Here is a 20,405-nt window from a genome sequence, read left to right as displayed (position 1 = left end):
AAGTGCTCATAACTGCTGAGCTCTCTCTCCAGGCTCATCTCCTTCCTCCTATCTTTTAAGTATGTGAAGCTGTTGTCACAGGAAAAGAAGAAACAGCAGTTTCTGTAATGTGTGCAGCACTGATTCTGTGCCAGGTGATTTTTGCCATTCTTGTGTCAGTTAACAGGTTAAGCCTAACAAATAATGAAAGTAGTAACTAACAGTGTTTGCAGAAAGAATACGAGTGTTGATCAGAGTCACTGTGGCTTCACCATGGAGGCTGCTTACTTGGTTAAGGTTAGAGGCTCAAAAGTCTATATTTAAGATGGAACTTGGGTGGCCGAGAGCCTTGCTTGGCTCTCTATTCCGTAGTCTTCTCATCACTGAAATAAAGGTAATGCTGTCATTAAAAAGGTAACTAATTCCGTGTGCTGATTACTTTGTGTTACTGTCATCAGGACTCTGCTGTTCTCATCTCAGGGTTTGTGTTAAATGAATGTGTATAAACTTTGATATTCTTACCAGTGAGCAGTGAGCCTAGGTAATGTCTCCGAGCTTTGAGTCAGTCTGTTGTGACCAAACTCAAGTGAAGACATTGCTGGCTTACCTGCTTTTCTCTTCCCTTAGGTTGTTTTCTGCATGGACCGTGCCCTGGAGTTTGCCCCTGCCTGCCATCGCTTCAAAATCCTCAAAGCAGAATGTTTAGCAATGCTGGGCCGATACCCAGAAGCACAGTTTGTGGCCAGGTATGCAGCCTGGCCTGTTCATCACTGAGGTGCGGAGTAGACTGCAGGGTGCTGGCGTGCTGCTCTCTACATGGGAGCTGTGAGTGGATCAGCGTTGCTTGGGCTTTCCTGGAGCTTAAAGCCAAAGGGTAAACCACATTAGTTCCAAGACCCACAAGGTAGGGTGTGGTGGTGTGGCAGGTGCTCGAGCAGTACGTGAAAGAACTTAATGAGTATGTGAGTTTGATGTAACCCTTATTTTCACACACACACCTAGACAAAAAGACAACTCTTTGGGAGTTGGTTTTCTTCGTCCACCCTGTGGAAGGTTTTGGCGGTTGAATTTAGGTGGTCAGGCTTGGCAGCAGATGCTCTTTGCCAGTGAGCAGTCTCACTGGGTTTCTTTGTTTGAATGCAGTCCTTTCTACTCCAGAAAATTTTATCCATAAAGTAACTATTTTATCCTCTGTAGGTCACAGGTCTCTATTGCAACTGCTCAGCTCTGTCCTCTGCCCAGAGATAATAGCTGAGTTGGTGTAAATCACATTTTATGTACATGGTCCAGTGGCAGGGTTAGCCTCAGTACTGTAGAGGAGGCAGGAAGGCAATAGGAGTTCTGGCGTGTTGTGTGTCTCGTCGGTAGAACTGCTTAGCTTGCACCAAGCCTTCAGGTCAGTCCCCGTTGCCGCCACCCGTCAACACAACACGGCGGGGTCAAAGGTGTGCGCCACCACCACTACGCATTGAAAACCAGCTCCTGCTCGGTGGCACACACCGTCAGTTCCAGCCCTCAGAAGGCAGAGGCGGGTGGCTTTCTGCGAGTTTTAGGCCAGGCTGATCTACAGAGGGAGTTCTGGGACATCTAGGGCTACACAGAGAAACCCTGTCTAAAACAAACAAACAAAAAAGTTGAAAGAAAGAAAAAGATTATGAGATAAATATATTAGTGGGACTGTAGGAGAGAGAGGTTGGGCTCAGCAGTAAAGTGCTTGCCCATCATGTACTAGGCCCTGGATTTAATCCTCAGTACTGCTGGGGATGGGGAAAATGAAGAAAGAAAAATTTATTAAAGGTAAATACACGTCTTTTATTTTAACAAGGTTTGGGAGTAATTCTTGGGAATCTGTTCACCTATGGGTGAACTTTGAATATGGCAGCCCTGACCGAGGAACAGTCTGACTGCACAGATGGTTGGAATGGTAAGGATGTTCTAAACCACAGCTGAGTGTGTCCTTTTCATTACAGTGACATTTTACGAATGGATTCCACCAATGCTGACGCTCTATATGTGCGTGGCCTTTGCCTTTACTATGAAGATTGTATTGAGAAAGCAGTTCAGTTTTTCGTACAGGCTCTCAGGATGGCTCCTGACCACGAGAAGGCTTATGTTGCTTGTAGAGTAAGTTCTAGGCATGGTGACCTGAAAACCTTGAGAGTGGGAATAAAACTCCCTTTCAAATCTTAAGTTATCAGTGAGGCTAGGGCTCAGTGGGAGGATATCTATCATGCCTGGGGCCCTGGTATCCATCCTTAGTAGCAGAGTGGGAGGAGAGGAGAATAAAGAAGCTGGCTAGAGGTGACAACTTCAGTTGGCAGTTTGTTAAAAATATCCCTGAGTAGTTGGGGGCTGGGGCTGTGTCCTGCCAGGCTGCTGGGATTGAAGAAATTGAGAATAGTCCTCACTGTTGGGTGAGCTGAGGCTTTATGGATTGAACTGACCATCCCTTGCTTTTCTCTAGAATGCCAAAGCCCTTAAAGCCAAGAAAGAAGACGGGAATAAAGCATTTAAGGAAGGAAATTACAAGCTAGCTTATGAACTGTACACAGAAGCCTTGGGGATAGATCCCAACAACATAAAAACAAACGCTAAACTCTACTGTAATCGGGGTACGGTTAACTCCAAGGTGAGCACTTGACATGCGCTGTCCGGAGGCCTTGGCAGATCTGCTCATCAGGAATATGCCAGATAAACGAAAAGTTGGCTCTCATCCTGTAAGGAACGAGCTTCTGAAAAGCAAGCTTACCTTTATTTTGTAGTGTTGAGATCTCAAGAGGCGGTTTGCAGGCCAGCCCCTCCTGTTCTTCCCCAGGTGTCTCTTTCCTCTTTCCAGAGCAGCTAATGGATCTGTGCCATTTGAACAAGTGGTGTGGTTTCTTTTCATTTGAGCAAGAATCTTTATTTTTCAGGAGTGAGATAGTGGAAATTGGCCGTGTTAACAATAACCATAGTCGCCAGGTGGTGGCGGCGCACACCTTTAGTCCCAGCACTTAGGAGACAGAGGCAGGCGGATCTCTGTGAGTTTGAGGTCAGCATAGTCTATACAGTGAGTTCCAGGACAGCCAAGGCTACACAGAGAAGCCCTGTCTCAAGAAAAAAAAAAAAAGACCATAGTCTACCTGTGGTCCTGTGCACCATAAGAAGGATTAGGCTTCTGCTCTTATAGAAGTTTAGTAGTTAAAAATTGCAGTCATTCTGGTCCCTGAAGTTGGCCCATGGAGGGACCCATGGAAGGTGGGAACCACCTATATTGTTTTGGTTAGGCACTAACACTACAGGTGTTAGAGTTAGTGGTGCTTTATCAGTAACCATGTGGCCTTTATCATCAAGAAACCAGTTTGGAATTCGGTGTCCTTAGCCCTCTGACTTCCCAGTGACCATGAACAAGAGTGTAATAGGACAGGGATCTAGCCGTGTTCACAGTATCTGTGGCCATGTGAAGTATGATTGCACGCTCTCTCCTGAAGCTTAGGAAACTAGAAGACGCCATAGAGGACTGCACAAACGCAGTGAAGCTTGACAACACCTACGTAAAAGCCTACCTGAGAAGAGCTCAGTGGTGAGTGCCACGCGGGGGGTGGGGGCGGGGCTGCCGCTGGTTAATTAAGGGAATTGCGTTGTGATTGATAAACAGACCCAGGGATGTTGTGAGGTCATTTGGTCCTTCCCCCTGCCTCTAGGTGGGATTGTTCCAGCCCTAGACTATCTTTATAGACCTCCAGCGGAGGAGATTGCACACGCTCCCTCAGTCTCCCATGCCTGTGTCTAACGCCCTCACGGTCAGTAAGTGTCTCTGATGCCTGACCCAAACTCTTTTTGTTAACATGCAAATCCATTTCCTATGGAGAGTTTATTTGTGTTGTTCACTTCCGCTCTAACTTGGCACAGTGCTTGGCACATCAGTGCTCACCCCATAAGTGGTTTGTTGAATGGATGGATGGTGCTTGGAAGAAGAAAGAAGTAAGTGGTTTTAGGGACAGTTGAGCTGTACCTGCTCTGTTTGTCATGGTAGGGAAAGTACAGCTTCACTTGCCTCAGTGGTGTGGCTATACAGGAAACTCTTGAAAACTCTTGATAGACACTCAGGGTAAATAGTAGATGCTGGGTATCCAAGTGCAGTGGACTCTGTGGCAAGGATCACGCCTGCCCATATTTGCCCTGGGATGCCAGGTACTCCCCAGTCTTTTTGTTTTTTTTTTTTCTTTTCTTTTTTTAAGATTTATACAGTATTCTGTCTGCAGTCCAGAAGAGGGCACCAGATCTCATTATAGATGGTAGTGAGCCACCGTGTGGTTGCTGGCAATTGAACTCGGGACCTTTGGAAGAGCAGACAGTGCTTTTAACCTCTGAGCCATCTCTCCAGCCCCTCTTTTTGCTCATTTTCTCTTGAATCCATCTTCCAGAGAATTTTCTTCAGATGAACAATACTAAGGGCTAGAATAAACCTCTCAAAATTGTTTCTTCTGGGCTAGGTTGGTGGCATGTGCCTGTAAATCTAGCACTTGAGAGGTTGTGGCAGAAGAGTCACCATTAGTGTGAGGCCAGTTTGGGCTACACCAGCCTGGTCTACAGACTAAGACTTTGTCAAAAAAAGAAAAGAAAAAAAAAAAAAAAAAAAAAAAACAGAACATGGGTGTGGAGACGCCAGCCCAGTAGGGACCTGAGATCAGATCTCCAGAACCCACATAAATTCAGATGTCTGTAATTCCAACACTTCTTCTACAGTGAGATGGAGGGAATACAGGAGAATCTCCAGCAGCTCTCAGGCCAGCTATGCTGGCATATTATACAGTGGTTTAAAAAAAAAAAATAAACAAAAGACACTGTCTCAAGTGGAAGATGATGACCAATATTCAAGGTTGTCCTCTCACCTCCGTATGTGTTGATTGGTGTGTGTCAGCCTGCATTCCCACAGAAACATTTGCACACCACAGCTCTGACTTTAAGACCTGGCACAGTGAACCAAAAAAAAAAAAAAAAAAAAAAAGTCGTTTCATTTTCTCCTACTCTCTAAGCAAAAAACTTCCTGATTTTGGTTTTGTTGCTTTAAGATTGGCTGGGCTGGCCTTAAACTTACTATGTATATAGCAAGATTGAACTTCTGGTTCTCCTGCCCCCACCTCTCCCAAGTGCTATGTGTTTTCATACATGCTAGGAAAGCACTACCCAAGCTGATCTACATCCCTAGCCCTATGGAGTTGTTTTTCCCATTTCAGCCCTGGGGTGGTGGGACTAGTTTTAAAGATCCTAAAGGAAAATTAAGTTCTTGGTCATCATTCTTCCAATGCCCATTTTATTCCTAATTATCAACTGTGAAGTCTAAAGGACAAGCACTGCTACTAATGTTTGAGCCAGAAACCCTGATGAGCAGTACAGAATCCCTCAGATTCTCACCATTAAGGTATAAAAACTAAGCCGGGTGCAGTGGCACATGCCTGTAATCCCAGCACTTGGGGAGACAGGGGTAGCTGGATCTCTCTGAGTTTGAGGCCAGCCTACTCTAGAAAAGTCCAGGACAGGCAAGGCTACACAGAAAAACCCTATCTTGAAAAGAAAAAAATATATATATAGAAGTTGCTAGTATATATGTTTTGTTGTTGTTGTTGTTGTTGTTGTTTTTCATAAAATTAAGTGGATAATCATCCACTCAAGTCTGTCCAGTGAAAACATATGTGAATTGTATTATCAGTTCTAAGAGACAAGCCCTCATTTGTTCCATCGTCATCACCCCACTGTCAGCAGAAACACAAGTTTAGGCTGGTGTGTCGCTTAGTTGTTTAGAACCTGACTAGCATGTGTGAGGCCCTGCCTCTAATATCTCCCTGCTCTTTTACCCCAAAAAGAGAATAGGAAGTGGTAGGGTGCTGGCCTAGTATGCATAGAGTCCTGGATTCAGTTCCTGGCACTCTATAAATTGGGCTTGCTGTCACATGCCTATATCCCAACACTCAGGAGGTGAAGGCAAGAGGATCAAAAGTTCAAGGCTAGCTAGAGAGATGTTGGCTGCTTGGGTAAAGGAGTCTGCCGCCAAGCTGGACAACCTGAACTCCATCCACAAGACCAACAAAGGGGAAGGAGAGAACTGACTTTGAGAGTTATCAACTCTGACCTACACACACAGTAAATGTATTTTGTTGGTTTCTGTTTTTTGAGAGGGTTTCTCTGTGTAGCCCTAGCTGTCTTAGAACTCTGTTGGTTAGGCTGGCCTCACACCCAGAGATCTCCATGCTCTGCCTCCTGAGTGCTGGGATTAAAGGTGTGTCACCACTGCCCAGTCAGTAAATGTTTTGTTTTTTTTTGTTTTATGTGCATTGGTGTTTTGTCTACATGTGTGTCTTTGTAAAGGTGCAGGGTCCCCTGTAATTGGAGTCACAGACAGGTATGAGCTGCCATGCAAGTCCTCTAGAAGAGCTCCTAACCACTGAACCATCTTCCCAGCCCCAGTAAAAATATTTTTAAAATAACTTGAAAATTCACAAGTTTGCCAGTTAGTGATGGTGGTGGCACATGCATTTAACTCCAACACTTGGGAGGCGGAGGCAGAGGCAAGCAGATCTCTTGAGTTTGAGGCCAGCCTGGTCTACAGAGAGAGTTCCAGGACAGTTAGAGCTGCACAGAGAAACCCTGTCTCAAAAACAAAAAGAAAAGAAAAGGGGGAAAAAATTCAAGGCCAGCCTGAATAAATGAGACTGTCTAGATAATGTGCCTTGCAATTTTCTCTAACAGTAAAAGAGTAGAATCCTATAGTGCCGACTATCCTGATGTTCTGCACCATGAGAACAGATAAAGGAAAAGTAGTACATCCTTAATTTGCCAGGGGACAATGGAGTTAGATGATTTTGTTTATATGTATGTGTGTTTACAGTAAAAAAATAAAATAAAATCAGAAATTGCTTTTTGTGTTAAGGATAGAACTGCCCTTGGGTGGCTTTGCCTCTGAAATTCCACCCCAGTGGGGAACAGTGGATACTTGGCATAGTTAGCTGAGAATGTAGTAACAGTCCCCTGGAGCAGGTGAACTGCCGAACCACCTGAGCAGTTAGCTTTAGCCTTTCTAGAGGCCTGACCACTTTACAGCTTGGCTCAACTCAGCCTTAAATTTTGGCAGATGACAAATGTTTGCCACAAGTTAGAGTTCTTCATGTCTCTCTTAAAGCCTTATTTTTCTGTCTTCAACATTTAAGAGACCTGGAAGGATATTTTTGGGTTTTAAAAAGTATAAAATAACAGATCCTGCTGGGCAACTCATATCTATAATCCCAATACCTGGGAGGCTAAGGTAGGATCATTGCCAGTTCAGGGCAGATTGGGCTACATAGTAAGTTCCAGTCCAGCCTAGGCTACAGAATAAGAAAGACCTTGTCTCAGAAAATAACAAAAGAATGCAAGTCATTGTCATGCTACTTTTTTAATACATTATGCAAAGGCCTAGAAATCATGTCAGGGTTACTCATGTATCTGAGGTTTTTCGTTTGTTTTTTGTTTTTCAAGACAGGCTCTTTGTGTAGCCTTGGCTGTTTTAGAACTCACTCTGTAGACCAGGCTGGTCTTGAAGTCAGAGATCCACCTGACTCTGCCTCCCTAATGGTGAGATTAAAGGTGTGGGCCACTATCTCCCGGCAGTGTGTATTAAATTATTATACCTAAAATTATCTGAGACTTCATCCTGTGAATTGGTTGTCTATGTTCCTAGTACCGTGTGTCTGTAGGGCATTGCGGTTTTTGCTTTTGTTTTATTTGGTTTGGTTTTATTGAAACAGGGTCTTACCGTGTCAAACAGGGTGTCCTCGAACTCAGAGGTCCTCCTGAGTGCTAGGATTAAAGGTGATGCACCATCACACCCTGGCTAGACACTGGGATTGGGTTTTTTTTGTTTTGTTTTGTATAAATCATAGATGGGTGTGCTTCCAGAAATTCGGAGATGCCTAAGATGTCAAACTTGTCTTTGGCCAGCCACATTGGTGACAGTCTTCCTGCCCCGGTCTCCAAAGCCAATGTGTGTAAAGATGGGCTAGCATGATGGAAGTATCAGCTGATTGACTGGTGTGCGGAGGTGCACCATGTGGGCTCTTTCCGTTCTTAGCAGATGTTGAGGTGTTAGATGGAGAGGACAGACTTGGTGCCATTAGGTCATGACAATACCACTTACTGTAGGAAACAATACTTTCAAAATCCTGGTACTCTTCCTGTTGGGTTCAGTTCTCCATTTTAGCCTGGCGACCGTTCTTTGCTTTTGTGCTCCTGAAATAGAAGCTAGACTGTGTTTGAGAGAGTCCCTTCTTCTATCTCACCTCTCCCTCTGAGATCGATTGATCTTAGTCGGAGCATTTGCCAGCAGCTTCCACCCTGACCTTGATCCTTTTAGTGGCTCAACTAACCCCACTTGTAGCCTGGGTTGGAGCTGGCCCTGCATGTTTGTGGCACTGAAGATTTCAAAGCTCTTTCACAGCAGTCTGTCTCACATGGTCATTTTTCTCTTGTGTTTCAGTCCAGGGCAGTCAATTAGGCACTTTGACGTTGCCTTTCCTAGGCAGCCCAGGCGATGGGCAGTACTGGGTCACCAAGAGCTTCTCCTTTGCCACTGCCTGCTTAGAACAGGGGATTAGTAGCTGGGTGCAAGTGCCACCAGGCTTCTTTACCTTGAGGAGCTAAGAGTCACTTCATTTTTAGATAGGGGATTCTACTGTTTGATGAAGCATCCTACCGAAAGTGTGTATCGCGTGCTTGAGCCATGCCTTCTCCCTAGAAGGTCCCACAGGCCGTTGCTATTTGTGTCTGAGTGCTGTGTTACCCTGTACTTCCTTCTCAGTTACATGGACACAGAGCAGTATGAAGAAGCTGTGCGGGACTATGAAAAAGTGTATCAGACGGAGAAAACAAAAGGTATGGAACAGAGGGCCATCAGACTCGCCTCTCGAGGGGCTGTGGTTTCTTTGGTGCTAAAACTAAACTGGGTTATTTGAGGTAGCTAGCGCTTAGAATATGCCTGGAAGTTATGTGGTCGCTAGCCTAAAAGCAGCCAATAGGGCTCCTGGTGGGGGCTCAGGCACCTGTGTTCTGGTTCTAGCTCCTCTCTGTTAATTTCACTTCCTCTGTGTTCGGAAGAAAGCACCAAAAAAGCTCCTGTTGTGGTTACCGAAGTTTCTAGCCTCTGAGCAGCTGGGCTGGGAACCAGCCAGGGAAGCAGTCAGAGCTGTCTGCTGATGGCACCTGTCTCCCTCCAGAACACAAGCAGCTCCTTAAGAATGCACAGCTGGAGCTGAAGAAGAGCAAGAGGAAAGATTACTATAAGATCCTAGGAGTTGACAAGAATGCCTCTGAGGACGAGATCAAGAAAGCTTACCGCAAACGGGCCTTGATGCACCATCCAGGTGAATGTTGCAGCAGGAACCCACGGGGCAGATTCACTGGGCACCCAGGAGGCTTGCTCCTCTGCGGGAAAAGGCAGTGCTGAGCTCCCTGTCCTACAGATTGTGGGAGGTGCCACATCCCAAACTTGGACATAAACAGACTCTGTTTTTCCATGTCCCTGCTTTCACTTAATCCCCCTCTAGATCGGCACAGTGGGGCCAGTGCTGAGGTTCAAAAGGAGGAGGAGAAGAAGTTCAAGGAGGTGGGAGAGGCCTTTACGATCCTCTCTGATCCCAAGAAAAAAACCCGTTATGACAGTGGGCAGGACCTGGATGAGGAGGGCATGAATATGGGCGGTGAGTTGGTTTGGGCACCTGGAGTAAAGATGGTCCCTGTAAAACGTTTTTTTAAGGCACCAGAGAAGCTCCTGTTGTGGTTACCAAAGCTTCTACCTCTGGGCAGCTGGGCTGGGGCACTCCATAGGGGAGGTCTGTAGGTGGTCAGCCAGGGACATAAGCCAGAAAAGATGAGCTGGGGCAGGAGCCATCAGAACTGCTGCGGAGGGAACCAGTGCAGCGCTAGTTCCAGGGTCAGGACCCCCAGGGCTGCTGCATTGATTTTGGAGCACTGAAGTGACAAAGTTGAGCCTTCTCAATAGTAGCCCCAGCATTATAAGAAGGCAGCCTAGTGCAAATAATATTCCTAGGTAAGGAGACAGCACACAGAGTAGGTTGAGGCAGAGGAATCTTTCCGTCATGTCTACTCTTGGAGGGAACATATGCCAGGAGCAGGGTGGAGTAGCAGGTTCTGCCTGGGAGGGTGGCAGGAAGATGTTAACATCTAGGGTGATAGGATGGAAAAGGGAAGTGATACTCAGAGTTCTTCCAGCGTCTGGGTCCTCAGGCCCTTCTGATTTCCCCTTATTTTTTGTTCCTTCCATACTTCTCAACAGATTTTGATGCAAACAACATCTTCAAGGCATTCTTTGGTGGTCCTGGGGGCTTCAGCTTTGAAGGTGGGTATGCATGCTGCTCTTGAGAGTTCCCAGGTGACGAACCAGCACTGACCCCCTCACTCAGAGAGCTCCTGGGAAGTTTGAGTAGACACAACAGGATCCTTAGTTAACAGGACATGTGTCTGCTCTAGTGTGGTTGAAGAGGCTCCTAGGCTTATTTTGCCTGGACCATTCTCAGTGCACTTGGCAGGGTCAAAGAAGTGTCACCAAGCCCCTCAGTATTGAGCCCTGTCCTCAAGAGCAGAGGTGCCCAGAAGCTACACACAAATGCACTCCAGCCTAGTAGCAGGGTACTGGCCTTGCACTCAAGGCTTAGATTGTTTGATACCCTTGGAGTCTCTGTTTGGATTAAGCTGCCCTTGAAGATGTCTATAATGACAATAGTTTTCCTAAGCAAATCCACAGAGCCAACTAACAAGCCTTTCTTTTCCCTTTCAGCATCTGGCCCAGGGAATTTCTTTTTTCAGTTTGGCTAATGAAGGGCAACCACTCAAAACCCAGAAAATGCAGACTTGCTCAGTTTCACCATGAATGTGGACAGTTCACTCCTCCATCATGTCCCCGTGTGCTTAGAGCAGTTTCATTTTCTCAGTTGGGTGCCCTGTGTCTGTATGAGGGGTGAAGGAAAGGGAGCCAGTGCTGAGGACTGGGGAGGGAGGGAAGCCAGGGGTAGACAGGAAGGCAGCTTGTGAATTTTTGTTGTATTGTTTAACTTTATTAAAAAAGAAAAAGAATAAAATGTTTTGAACGTTTTTTGGTCCCTGGCTTTGGCAACTGTTCTGTATCTGAAGTTAATCCAGGAGCATAGGCACCTGATTTGGGGTGGGGGTTATTTTGTTGTTGTTGTTTGTTTTTGATGGTCTCACTACGTGAACTCAGGCTGTCCTGGAGCTCAGGGCAGTCCTCCTCCCTCAGCTCTCTCCAGTGCTGGGATTACAGTATGAGCCGTCACACTGTCCTGCTCCTACAGTTCTTAATGACACTGTAGGTTAGAGGGACATGGACATGAGAACAAAATTCTGTTCCTGACCTCCAGGCTCTTTCAAAGTGTGTCAGGCAGCTCCAGGTCTCGGCCCTTTGCTGGCTTTAAAGGTTCACGCTGTTGGAAACTGCATTCTGTGTGAATACCAGACTGGTCTGTTCCTGCTTATATGAGGCAAAATGGAAAAGGAATCTGTAGCCCTATCACACTGCTCAGGCAAGTCACTGTTCTGTGCAGACATGTGAGCTTTTAGCCAGACTTTGAAGCTGGACTGCAGAGCTGACGGCACAGATAGCCAGGGAGTGAGAGAGGCCTTGAACCAGAGTGGCGGAATGGTTAGACCTGGGCATACTTAGCTGTCAAGGCCCTGTGAGCACAGAGGGGCTGCTGTAGAGCCTCTCCTACATTTGAGGAGCAGCGACTTAAGGTGGCCTTCCCCAGAGACCCTGCAAAGCCCACACTGGGAACTCTGGGCCCTGCTGCAAGGTCTCTGGGGCAAGGCCACCTGCATGTAGTTGCCTTAGCTGTGAGATAAAGGCTTTGTGCTCTGCGTTCCTGGCTCCCAGCCAACCCCCACCTTCTGTGTGAGCCTGAAGCTAGCCTCTCCTTCCCATTTCATGAAAGCCAACACTGTTCCGCTGCCCGGCCTCATCACAGCTGTGTCCAGCCAGCAGAAGGGAGACAGGACCGATGGCCCCAAGCTGTGGGACAAAGCTAGTCTTAATGTAACCCAGCCCTAGCCCCAGGGAAGACTGAACTGGAAGTGGAAGGCCAAGAGTCACTGCACAGCACACAGCTGGGATTAACATGATTTATTTCAGTATCAGTCGCTGAGGTGGACAAAACCAGGGTAGGCACATAAATCCCAGATACTTGGGTGACAACCCAATTAGCAAGGTCCTGTTACTGAGCAGAAGGCAGAGGTGCTCCAGGGACCACAGCACGTGAGCACGTTCAGACTCCCCCGGTGAGCTGGGCTTATGCTTGACAGCTCAGGGTCCCCTCCATTGGCTCTTGGTACCCACCACCCTCCTTTAGAGGAGGCCCAGAGGCACCATGGAGGCAGGATGGGCTGGGCAGAAAGCAGAGCTGGCTTCTCAGGCCATCTCTCTGACCTCAGTCTGTCCGCAGAGCAGAGACATGGAACTGTGAAGGGCAGGTGGCCAGAGGGAAGCCAGAGATGCGGCTTCTGATGATTCCACTTTCTCCCCTAGTGATCACACTGTTAACACAGTTACAGTGTGAAGGAGGTGGATAGGGACTTAGGAAAGGCCAAAGGCCAGAGGTTTAAACCCCTTTCACGTCCCAGTAAATAGCCCAGGCTTTCCCAGGGGCTATAGTGATTAAGACTGGCACCAAGGATCAGACTCCTGTCAAAGCTACCACTGTTTTCCTGTGGCAGTAACACTGTCCCTAGCATGATGTGTGCAGCTCTGAGGTGTGCCCAGCTCTGGATGGGCATGGGGCAGGGCCTAAGGGAGGGTTAACTGGTCCCTGGACATGGGGCAGATGTGGCTCCAGGCCCAATGACCCAGCCTTTTATTGTCACCTCTGGTCCAGGTTCCTGAATGGCGTCTTCCTCTGCCCACCCGCCTGTGTTGAGAGATGAGTGTTAAGGGGAAGAGTGGGCAGGAAGGGACTGGCAGTTATTTTACAGATTCTTAAAAGGTTACAGGTAGGTTAGCTATGGGTAAAAAAAAAAAAAACAAACAAAAAATCTTAAAAATCAAGTGGAAGGCATGTTGCCCTGTCCACCCCTCTCCCTTCTAAAGAGCAAAAGGGGTACAGTGGTGTGAACCCTCAGATTATGGTACAAATCTGCATGGCACCCCCCTTCCGGCTGCCATGTATGGGCACAGGTTTGCCCTTCCCATAGTACCCCGTGAAGATGGCCTTGACCTCCATCTTCTTAGCCAAGCTCAGCATCCAGCGCCCTTTGCCCAGGGAGTAGAGCTTGCCCCGGGAGAGCTCACCCACCTCCTCACCTTGGCTGCCACCCTTCACCTGCTGCAAAATCTCTAAGAGGTCAAGGCCTGTCTGCACTGGCTGCACATCAGCTGCACAACCTAGGGTGATGTGAGCTCGGCTCCCCGGGGGCAGGCTCTCGGAGGACGACGGCTTGTCCAAGTCACTCGGCCACAGCAACAGCTCCTGCTCGTTCAGCACCACCTGGGCCCCAGCCGTCTTGGGTGTCACAAAGAGGGCGGAGATGGACAGTTTGAAGGCCTTGCTGTAAGATCTCTTCACCACCTGGGGAAGGAGGGGCCCCGAGTTAGAGGAACAGCTGGCAAAGTTGGGTCCCGTCCCTCCCCCCCCCCCCCCCCCCCCCCGCCGAGGAAAAGGTGAGTGCGGCTGTGTAGGGGTCTTTTTTGGTTTTGTTTTTCGAGACGGGGTTACTCTGTGTAACCTGGTTGTCCTGGAACTCACTCTGTAGATCAGGTTGGCCTCGAACTCAGAGATCCCCCCTGCTTGGCCTCCCAAGTGCTGGCATTAAAGGCATGCACCACCACCACCGTGCTGAGCAGGGGTCTTAAAGTCAGATCAAACAAATAACACAGCAAAAGGCACTCAAGCTAATGTTGGAAAAAGGCTTTCAGAGAGGTACCACACACAAACCCCATTATTAAGCCCAAGGCTCTTGGGTGTGCTGTTAGCCTCTCTGCCTTGACTATTCACTTGTATGAAAGGGGTGACCTCCCAGCAAACAGGATTAACAAAGCCTGGATCAGCTACCGCTGTTACTCCAAGGCTCGCTCCACTCAACACACCTGGTTTACATCTGATTATACCTCTGGCCGCACCTGACTCCCTTTCCTAAGATCATCTGACCCAACTGTGAAGCCTTTTTTGTTGATGGGCTTCGGTTCCAACAGTGCTGTGTGACAGGTAATTAGTAAGCGTTACTAAGTGGACAACAGGAAGGAGCAACTATTTACATTCACCCATCCCAATGGACTAGGCTTTGAGGACACAAAGTTACAAACTCCTGGCTTAGTTCCAGGAGATTGGCCGTAAGCAAGCAGGTGAATGGCTGCTGGGAAGGCAATGTGCCTGGAGTTGTGGATGTGGCTGTGTGCTGTGCGCAGGAATGGGTGGGTCACCAGTCGTGGGCATCCTTCCCTCAGAGGTAGACGAGGGCTCTCTGGAACTCAGGACTCTGAGCATTTGAGACTCCGGGCTCAAGCGGCCGGAGCAGGAGCCTGCTGCTGTGTGGCATTGTCCATGAACCTTTAACATGAGGGAAAAGGCCCTGGGGGCATAGGGACTAGTGAGTCCCTAAGAAAGGGTAAAAGAAGAGAGAGTAAGCCAAAGATGGGAGGGGCCACACTTCTCCAGGCACTGTGATTCCTGCTCCACGCGGCAGTTCCAGAAGCTGTTCTAACCCGCTGGCTCTCCCTGCCTCCCCCGGGGGTCTCTGGGGAGGACTCACATCCTGCTGGGCATATTCTTCTGCCCCGGTGGCCTTCCCGTAGTCGCAGAATTTGGTTGTACAGTGCAGCACGCCTGGGGGTCTCTTCCCAAAGTAGCTGACTAGGTCAAGCTTCTCCTTGGGTTCATCCTCAGAAACAACTGCAGAAGAGAAGGCAGTCAGGGTGGGGAGCTGGGCCTACCAGCACCTACCACAGAAACTGCAGGCCCAGAGGGGAAAACGGGGCCATCGCGAAGACGCTCAGGCACTCCACTCTGCTTTGCTCACCTGCCAGCTGGGTTGAGTCCCCGGTGCCGACCACACGCAACACAAACGTGACATGTACGTGTAATCTTAGCACTGGGAAAGTCGAGGCAGGAGGATCGGGAGTTCTCAAAAGAGGGGACGGGAAGTTGGGGGTGCTTGCCCAGCATGCATAGGGTCCTGGGTTCAACGCTCAGAGGGAAACAATTTAAACTCTAACTGCACTGTTTTAACAGCGTGTAGATCTTTACATCTCTGTCTGAGCTCTAACACAGGGCTAGCCCATGCAAGCCAAAGGCCAGCATCATACCTGGAGAGAGAGAGCAAGGTGAGAAGTGCCACTTACTGGCCATCTGGGATACACAGTTGACTCTTGTCAGTCCACTGTGACAGTTCCAGTTGCCATACCCCCCTCCCCAAATTCCTCAGGGCTTCTGAGATAGCCAAGCATCCATTTTGCCCAGGAGTGACTGTTACACACGGTCTGCAGGCATGCTTAGAGAAGGAGAGCAAAGCAAGGGCCTAGAACAGGAAGTGTCCTGGGTACAGAGGGCTAGAGTGTCAAAGCTCAGCTTCCAGGCGCCCAGCTTAGTGCCTGTGTTCAGCCTCTAGCTTTTTCCTACGTGTTCCCAAGGGCTAACCCTTCAAGGGATTCTCTGTTCTGAACATGTCTTGTTACTGTCTAGGATGCCTCCTGCCACACCCTGAGTAGAAAACAAATTCTGGTATTTGTGGCCAAAGCCGGCACCACCAGCTCTGGCTGGAAGCCCCGGCTCTTGGTTGCCCCTCACTCCGTACAGGAAGTGTACTGTAGAGCTGTAGGAGCCCAGAAATAAGCTTTCTGAGAACTCATATGGGCAGGAAGGAGCTGTTTGCCTCTGAGCAGTCGAACAGCAAAATGAGTTTCTTTCAAGTTTGAGACCAGCTAACATTGAGAGACTTAAAAAACTACTTCAAGAAGGCTGGGCAAGGTAGTATGTGCCTTTCATTCCAGTACTGGGAAGGCAGACGAAGGGGGATTATTGCAAGTCAGGCCAGCCCAATGGATATAGTGAGTTCCAGGCCAGCCATGGAAGGCTACATAGTAAGACTCTGTCTCAAAAAATAAAAAGACTTAAAGGCATAGAAGGGTGGTGGGGCAATGTGGGGGAGGGGAGGGGAGCCTTGAGAACCCTTCCCTACACCAGAGCTGCCCATCCGCTGGAGCCAACAGCCCTTGCCAGTAAAGAACCCTGCTGGATCCTAACCAGGTACAGGTGGCAACTCTCACAACCACTCTGGGCATGTCCCCTGTGCTGAGAATGTTGTGGAAGGCATGAAACTGAGTTCTCTAGAGCTCAGGATGCTATGAGGGTGCCATGGAGAGCCCAAGGCCTGAGAACCATCTACAGGGAAGTCAAAACAGTTGACCTTACTAATTTTTTTTTTTCAAGACAGGGTTTCTCTGTGTAGCCCTGGCTGTCCTGGAACCCTTCTTTGTAAACCAGGCTGGCCTTCGAACTAACAGAGATCATCCACCTGCCTGCGCCTCCAGAGTGCTGGGATTGAAAGGCTTGCACCACAATGCCCGGCCGACCTTGCTGCTTTCTGTAGCTGAGGTTTCCATCTCAAATTCTGCTTGGAAACACACATTCTGCTGCTTAAAATGACTTTGACCACCTTGGACCATAGTCTCCCTCCAAGGCTCAGAGCATATGATGGCATTTCCTACAGTGAGAGTTACACAGTGTTCCCACCTCCAAGAGATGGAAAGATGGTGCTAGGGAGTAGAGGGAGGCAAGAAAGGTGCTTGTGGACATGCCTTCTCCATAGCATCCCCTGCTGCTACCTCTAAATCCTTGCTTTTGGCTAGTCCTGGGAGCAAACAGCCCCCAATGCCTGGCATGGTGCGGGGGGGGGGGCGGGGGGCGGGGGAAGAGCTCTCCGACACAGGCAAACAGTACAAGGACCCAGCCGCCCCCTCCCTCCCCCGCAACCACCTACAGTGCCGAAGCTCCCTCTTGAAGGCCTTGTGATTCCCCAGCTCCTCCAGGAAGACCTGGCCAGCCTTCCGGAGGGTCTCAGAACTCTTCCTGGTCAGGAACCAGCCAAAGTAGAGTGGCAGGAAGTCCTTCTCCAGCCCGGGTTTCAACTTCTTCAGGTCTTCGGCCGTCAGCTGCCATTGGTTCTTCTCCTTGAGCTGGGCACAGTCTAGTCGCCACGCTGTCTTGGGCTCCACCAGCAGCACCTGGTACTGGTACTGGTCCGCCATTTCAAAAAGCTGGTCCAGTCGCTCCCGCTCATGGTTGGTGTCATCGAGCACAAGAACCCTGACGTCCCGGCGGCAGTAGGCAGCCAGGCTCTCGTCCAGCCTCTTGTACTCCTCGGAGAAGTCTGCCCGAGAGCCGGGGACGATTTTGTAGGTGTCGGCAGACACTATCTTGGTGCCGTTGTGGTACTTCTCCGCGATGAGCCGGGCCAGTGTGGTCTTGCCGCTGCCCGGCAGGCCACGCAGGATGAACAGCGTCTTGCACTCGTGCAGCGTGGCCACCGTGTCCTCATCCTGAAGGAAGGGGAACTGCAGCTCCGGCTTGTCCTTCGCTCCTGAGGATGACATTTTTCTGAAGAAGACCTTGGGCAGGAATGTGTGGCTCTTTCGGGTAAAACTTGTGTTCTGTTTAAGGAGGGAAGAAGAGATGTCAGCCCGGGCTCCTTGAAGCCAGCCCGCAAGCACCAAACCCGCGTCTTTAGCCTAGCTCTCCCAAAGGGGCACCGGTTGCCCGCTCAGGAATCCTTAGGCCTAACTGAAAGCACCGCTAGGTGGTGGGTGCTTTCTCCAGTGGGGAGCGGCGGCGGCTTTTTTTTTTTTTTTTTTTCTCCTAGTAGGTCCTTCAGTATCTTCAACAGCAGGGCTGTGTAGGGTAGAGGGGACCTCAGTGAAGCTACCCAACCTCTTTACTCTTCTGCTCCTAGGATCACTCTCTGCTGCCCCTCAGAGTGCCTGTCACCCTCAGTCAGCCCCAATTTATACACTCTTGGCACCTCTTAAGGATGTCCTATCTGGAGGCCTGAGGCTCTATGTATGGGCAAAGCCACAGCTGCCCTGGCTCTCTTGAGTGTGCAGAGGAGGGTGAGGGCAGAAGAGGGTGACCCAAAGACCTCCTCCCTCCACCCAACAATGGCATCAACGGATAATACTCTCTTGTCTGGGTTCGGGGGGACAATGGTCCCACAGAGGGCTGGTGGGGGGGCAGGGCAGGGGAGCACTAGACAAAGAGCCTCATTCACAGCCACCTCCTCCTCTGCTCTCTCGGTCCCCCTCTCCCTGGTCTGTAGGCCTAGGTGGCACAGGGCACCTGTATTCAGGGATCTCTGCCCCCCACTTTGCTGTGGGTTGGCGGTACCTCTCTGACAGAAGCAACAAGTAAGGGCAGTTTCAGTTGTCACCTATACTGCCTTCCGCCGTTGGTGTGCACCCCCAAAATTTAGCTGTCTTATGGCTTCTCTACGGCCTTGTGCAGGGGTCGCTTGGGAAGCCATTCCCAGCGCGGGCTCTGCGGCGGCCCTGGACTCTCCGGCGCTATCCCGGGCCCAGACCCACTTGCCAGCTGGTGTCGGCAGGAAGCCTCGATTTTCCTCTTCGCTGCTACGGGATTTCTCCTCCAAAGACACTGAGACTCCCCCAAGCTTCCCCGCTACCCCTGCCTTCGGGCTGCCTTGGAGGACCCGGAGGCTGGACTTCAACTCCGGAACCTGGGGTTCTCGTTTGCAAGCTACTTTTACCCAAACGTCTTCAGGGACTTTCGCTTTCCGTTATCCTCTCTCCCGCCCCCGGGTCCCCACGCGTGCGCAGCGCTCACCATGATGAGTGGGCGCACAGCGGTCACCGCCTTTGCGGGCACTATGTCTCCGGGGCCGCCCGCCTGCGCGAGGGACACGGGCGTCTCGGGGTGTCAGGACCCCCACGCAGGGCTCCTTTTCATAGCTCAGGAGGCGGAGCGAGGGGATGGGGCGGGGTCAGCCGGGGCCTCTGCGCAAGCGCCGGGTGCAGAAAGATGCGGTCTGAGCCTTGGCTGAGCGCAGAGGCACACCTGGGCTTTCCGCGCCACGTCTTTGTTTCTTAAAAGTTAAAGGTTAACTTTTTATTTCCCCCTCTGAGACAAGGACTCACTTCGTAGCTCCGGCTGTCCGGGAATTCACTGTTTAGACCAGGGTGGCTTGGCACAGAGACTTATCTGCCTGCCTCTGTCTCCCAAGTGCTTCACTGAGAGAAAGGTTTAACTTAAAACAGGAAGTAGAGTCCCCGGGCAGGTTAGGATGAAATGAGTTGAAGTATAGCCGTGCATGTGGCAAAGTCAGATCTCTTTAATATTTTGTAACAGGCCCCTAGACAGGGTGGAAATACCGTTCAGGCTGTGAAACCAGCTAGATAGGCTTATCACCACCTGCCAAAACAAAAACAGAGACCTAATTCATCAAGGTCCGTAATTCTGGGAAAGTCTCTAAATGTACTAACCTTTTCGGCTTCCGCGGTCTGCTTCTGGCTGGGTGTGGTTTTTGCGCTTAACCTCCCCCCAACCCCCAACCTGGCGTGGTGGCCTTCAATCCCAGCACTGGGGAGAGGCAGAGGCAGGAGTATCGCTCTGAGTTCGAGACCAGCGTGGTCTACAAAGTTTGTCCAGGACAGCCAAGGCTACACAGAGAAACTCTGTCTTGAAAAACCAAAAAAAAAAAAAAAAAAAAAAAAAAAAAAAGTCACAGGCGGCTAGTAAAGACTTTCTATTGGCTTAAACCAGGTTTTGTTTTTTTGTTTTGTAAGATCAGAGCCTCATATAGTCCAGGCCAAGTTCAAACTCCCTATGTAACAGAGGATGACCTTGAGTTTCTGATCCACTTGCTGGAAAGTCGAGCACCCATGATCGTGTCCAGTTGTTTTGGTGCTGAGAATCCACCCAGGGCTTTCGAAAGCTAGGCGGGCGTGCCACCATATTCCTCGAAATAATATGTTTTCACTTACTGTTCACTTTTACTTTTTTAAACATTTCATTGAACTATAGCTGGTCGTGGTGGTGCACTCCTTTGAGGCCAGCACTCCGGAGGCAGAAAGGCAGGTGGATTCCTGTGGGTTCAAGGCCAGCCTGGTCTACAGAGCAAGTTCCAGGACGGCCAGGGCTACACAGAGAAACCCTGTCCTTCATCTCTATTTATGGCGCGGCTAAGATAGCCCGTTTAACATGGCTAAGCATGTTAACGTGAGCTGGGTTTCAAGGCCCTGGATGGTAAGAGAGGGCCAACCCCCTCGGGTTATCCCCCAACTGCCATAGGCATGTTATGGTGTGTAGCTGTACATACATAAACACACACAAAAATAAATTAAAAGGTAATTTTAAAAGGACGTGATTTCAAATAGTGTTAGCCGGGGG

General features: G+C 49.5%; 2 protein-coding genes across 7 annotated transcripts in view; one reads left to right on the top strand and one right to left on the bottom strand.

Annotated features, from left to right (window-relative positions):
- Dnajc7 (DnaJ heat shock protein family (Hsp40) member C7) overlaps positions 1-11,100 on the top strand; it is a 36,975-nt gene extending 25,875 nt beyond the window's left edge. For both annotated transcript variants that reach the window (XM_055619668.1, XM_055619669.1), the window contains 9 exons: positions 607-725; positions 1,950-2,103; positions 2,444-2,608; positions 3,450-3,541; positions 8,792-8,865; positions 9,207-9,353; positions 9,537-9,689; positions 10,286-10,348; positions 10,787-11,100. In XM_055619668.1, the coding sequence (XP_055475643.1) occupies positions 607-725; positions 1,950-2,103; positions 2,444-2,608; positions 3,450-3,541; positions 8,792-8,865; positions 9,207-9,353; positions 9,537-9,689; positions 10,286-10,348; positions 10,787-10,824 (1,005 nt within the window). In that variant the 3' untranslated portion in view covers positions 10,825-11,100. The remainder of the gene's footprint in view (positions 1-606; positions 726-1,949; positions 2,104-2,443; positions 2,609-3,449; positions 3,542-8,791; positions 8,866-9,206; positions 9,354-9,536; positions 9,690-10,285; positions 10,349-10,786) is intronic.
- Positions 11,101-12,127: 1,027 nt separating this feature from the next.
- On the bottom strand, positions 12,128-18,978 carry Cnp (2',3'-cyclic nucleotide 3' phosphodiesterase). Of its 5 annotated transcripts, XM_055620263.1 has the most exons (5): positions 18,843-18,978; positions 16,987-17,656; positions 14,761-14,900; positions 13,316-13,580; positions 12,128-12,923 (listed from the first exon to the last, which is right to left on the bottom strand). In XM_055620263.1, exons 1-5 carry the CDS (start codon positions 18,843-18,845, stop codon positions 12,814-12,816), a joined length of 1,188 nt encoding a protein of 395 aa, XP_055476238.1. In that variant the 5' UTR covers positions 18,846-18,978; the 3' UTR covers positions 12,128-12,813. The 5 variants fall into 5 exon arrangements, with proteins under 5 accessions (XP_055476238.1, XP_055476234.1, XP_055476235.1 ...); XM_055620259.1 differs by having other exon boundaries at positions 12,772-13,580; XM_055620260.1 differs by lacking the exon at positions 18,843-18,978 and adding an exon at positions 18,584-18,753 and having other exon boundaries at positions 12,772-13,580.
- Positions 18,979-20,405: the final 1,427 nt, after the last annotated feature.

The sequence above is a fragment of the Psammomys obesus genome, unplaced genomic scaffold (assembly GCF_907164565.1).
Source record: "Psammomys obesus unplaced genomic scaffold, mPsaObe1.curated_primary_1811, whole genome shotgun sequence".
Classification (NCBI taxonomy): domain Eukaryota; kingdom Metazoa; phylum Chordata; class Mammalia; order Rodentia; family Muridae; genus Psammomys; species Psammomys obesus.
The sequence above is the reverse complement of the archived record's forward strand: the minus strand, read 5'-3'. Positions and strand labels throughout refer to the sequence as shown.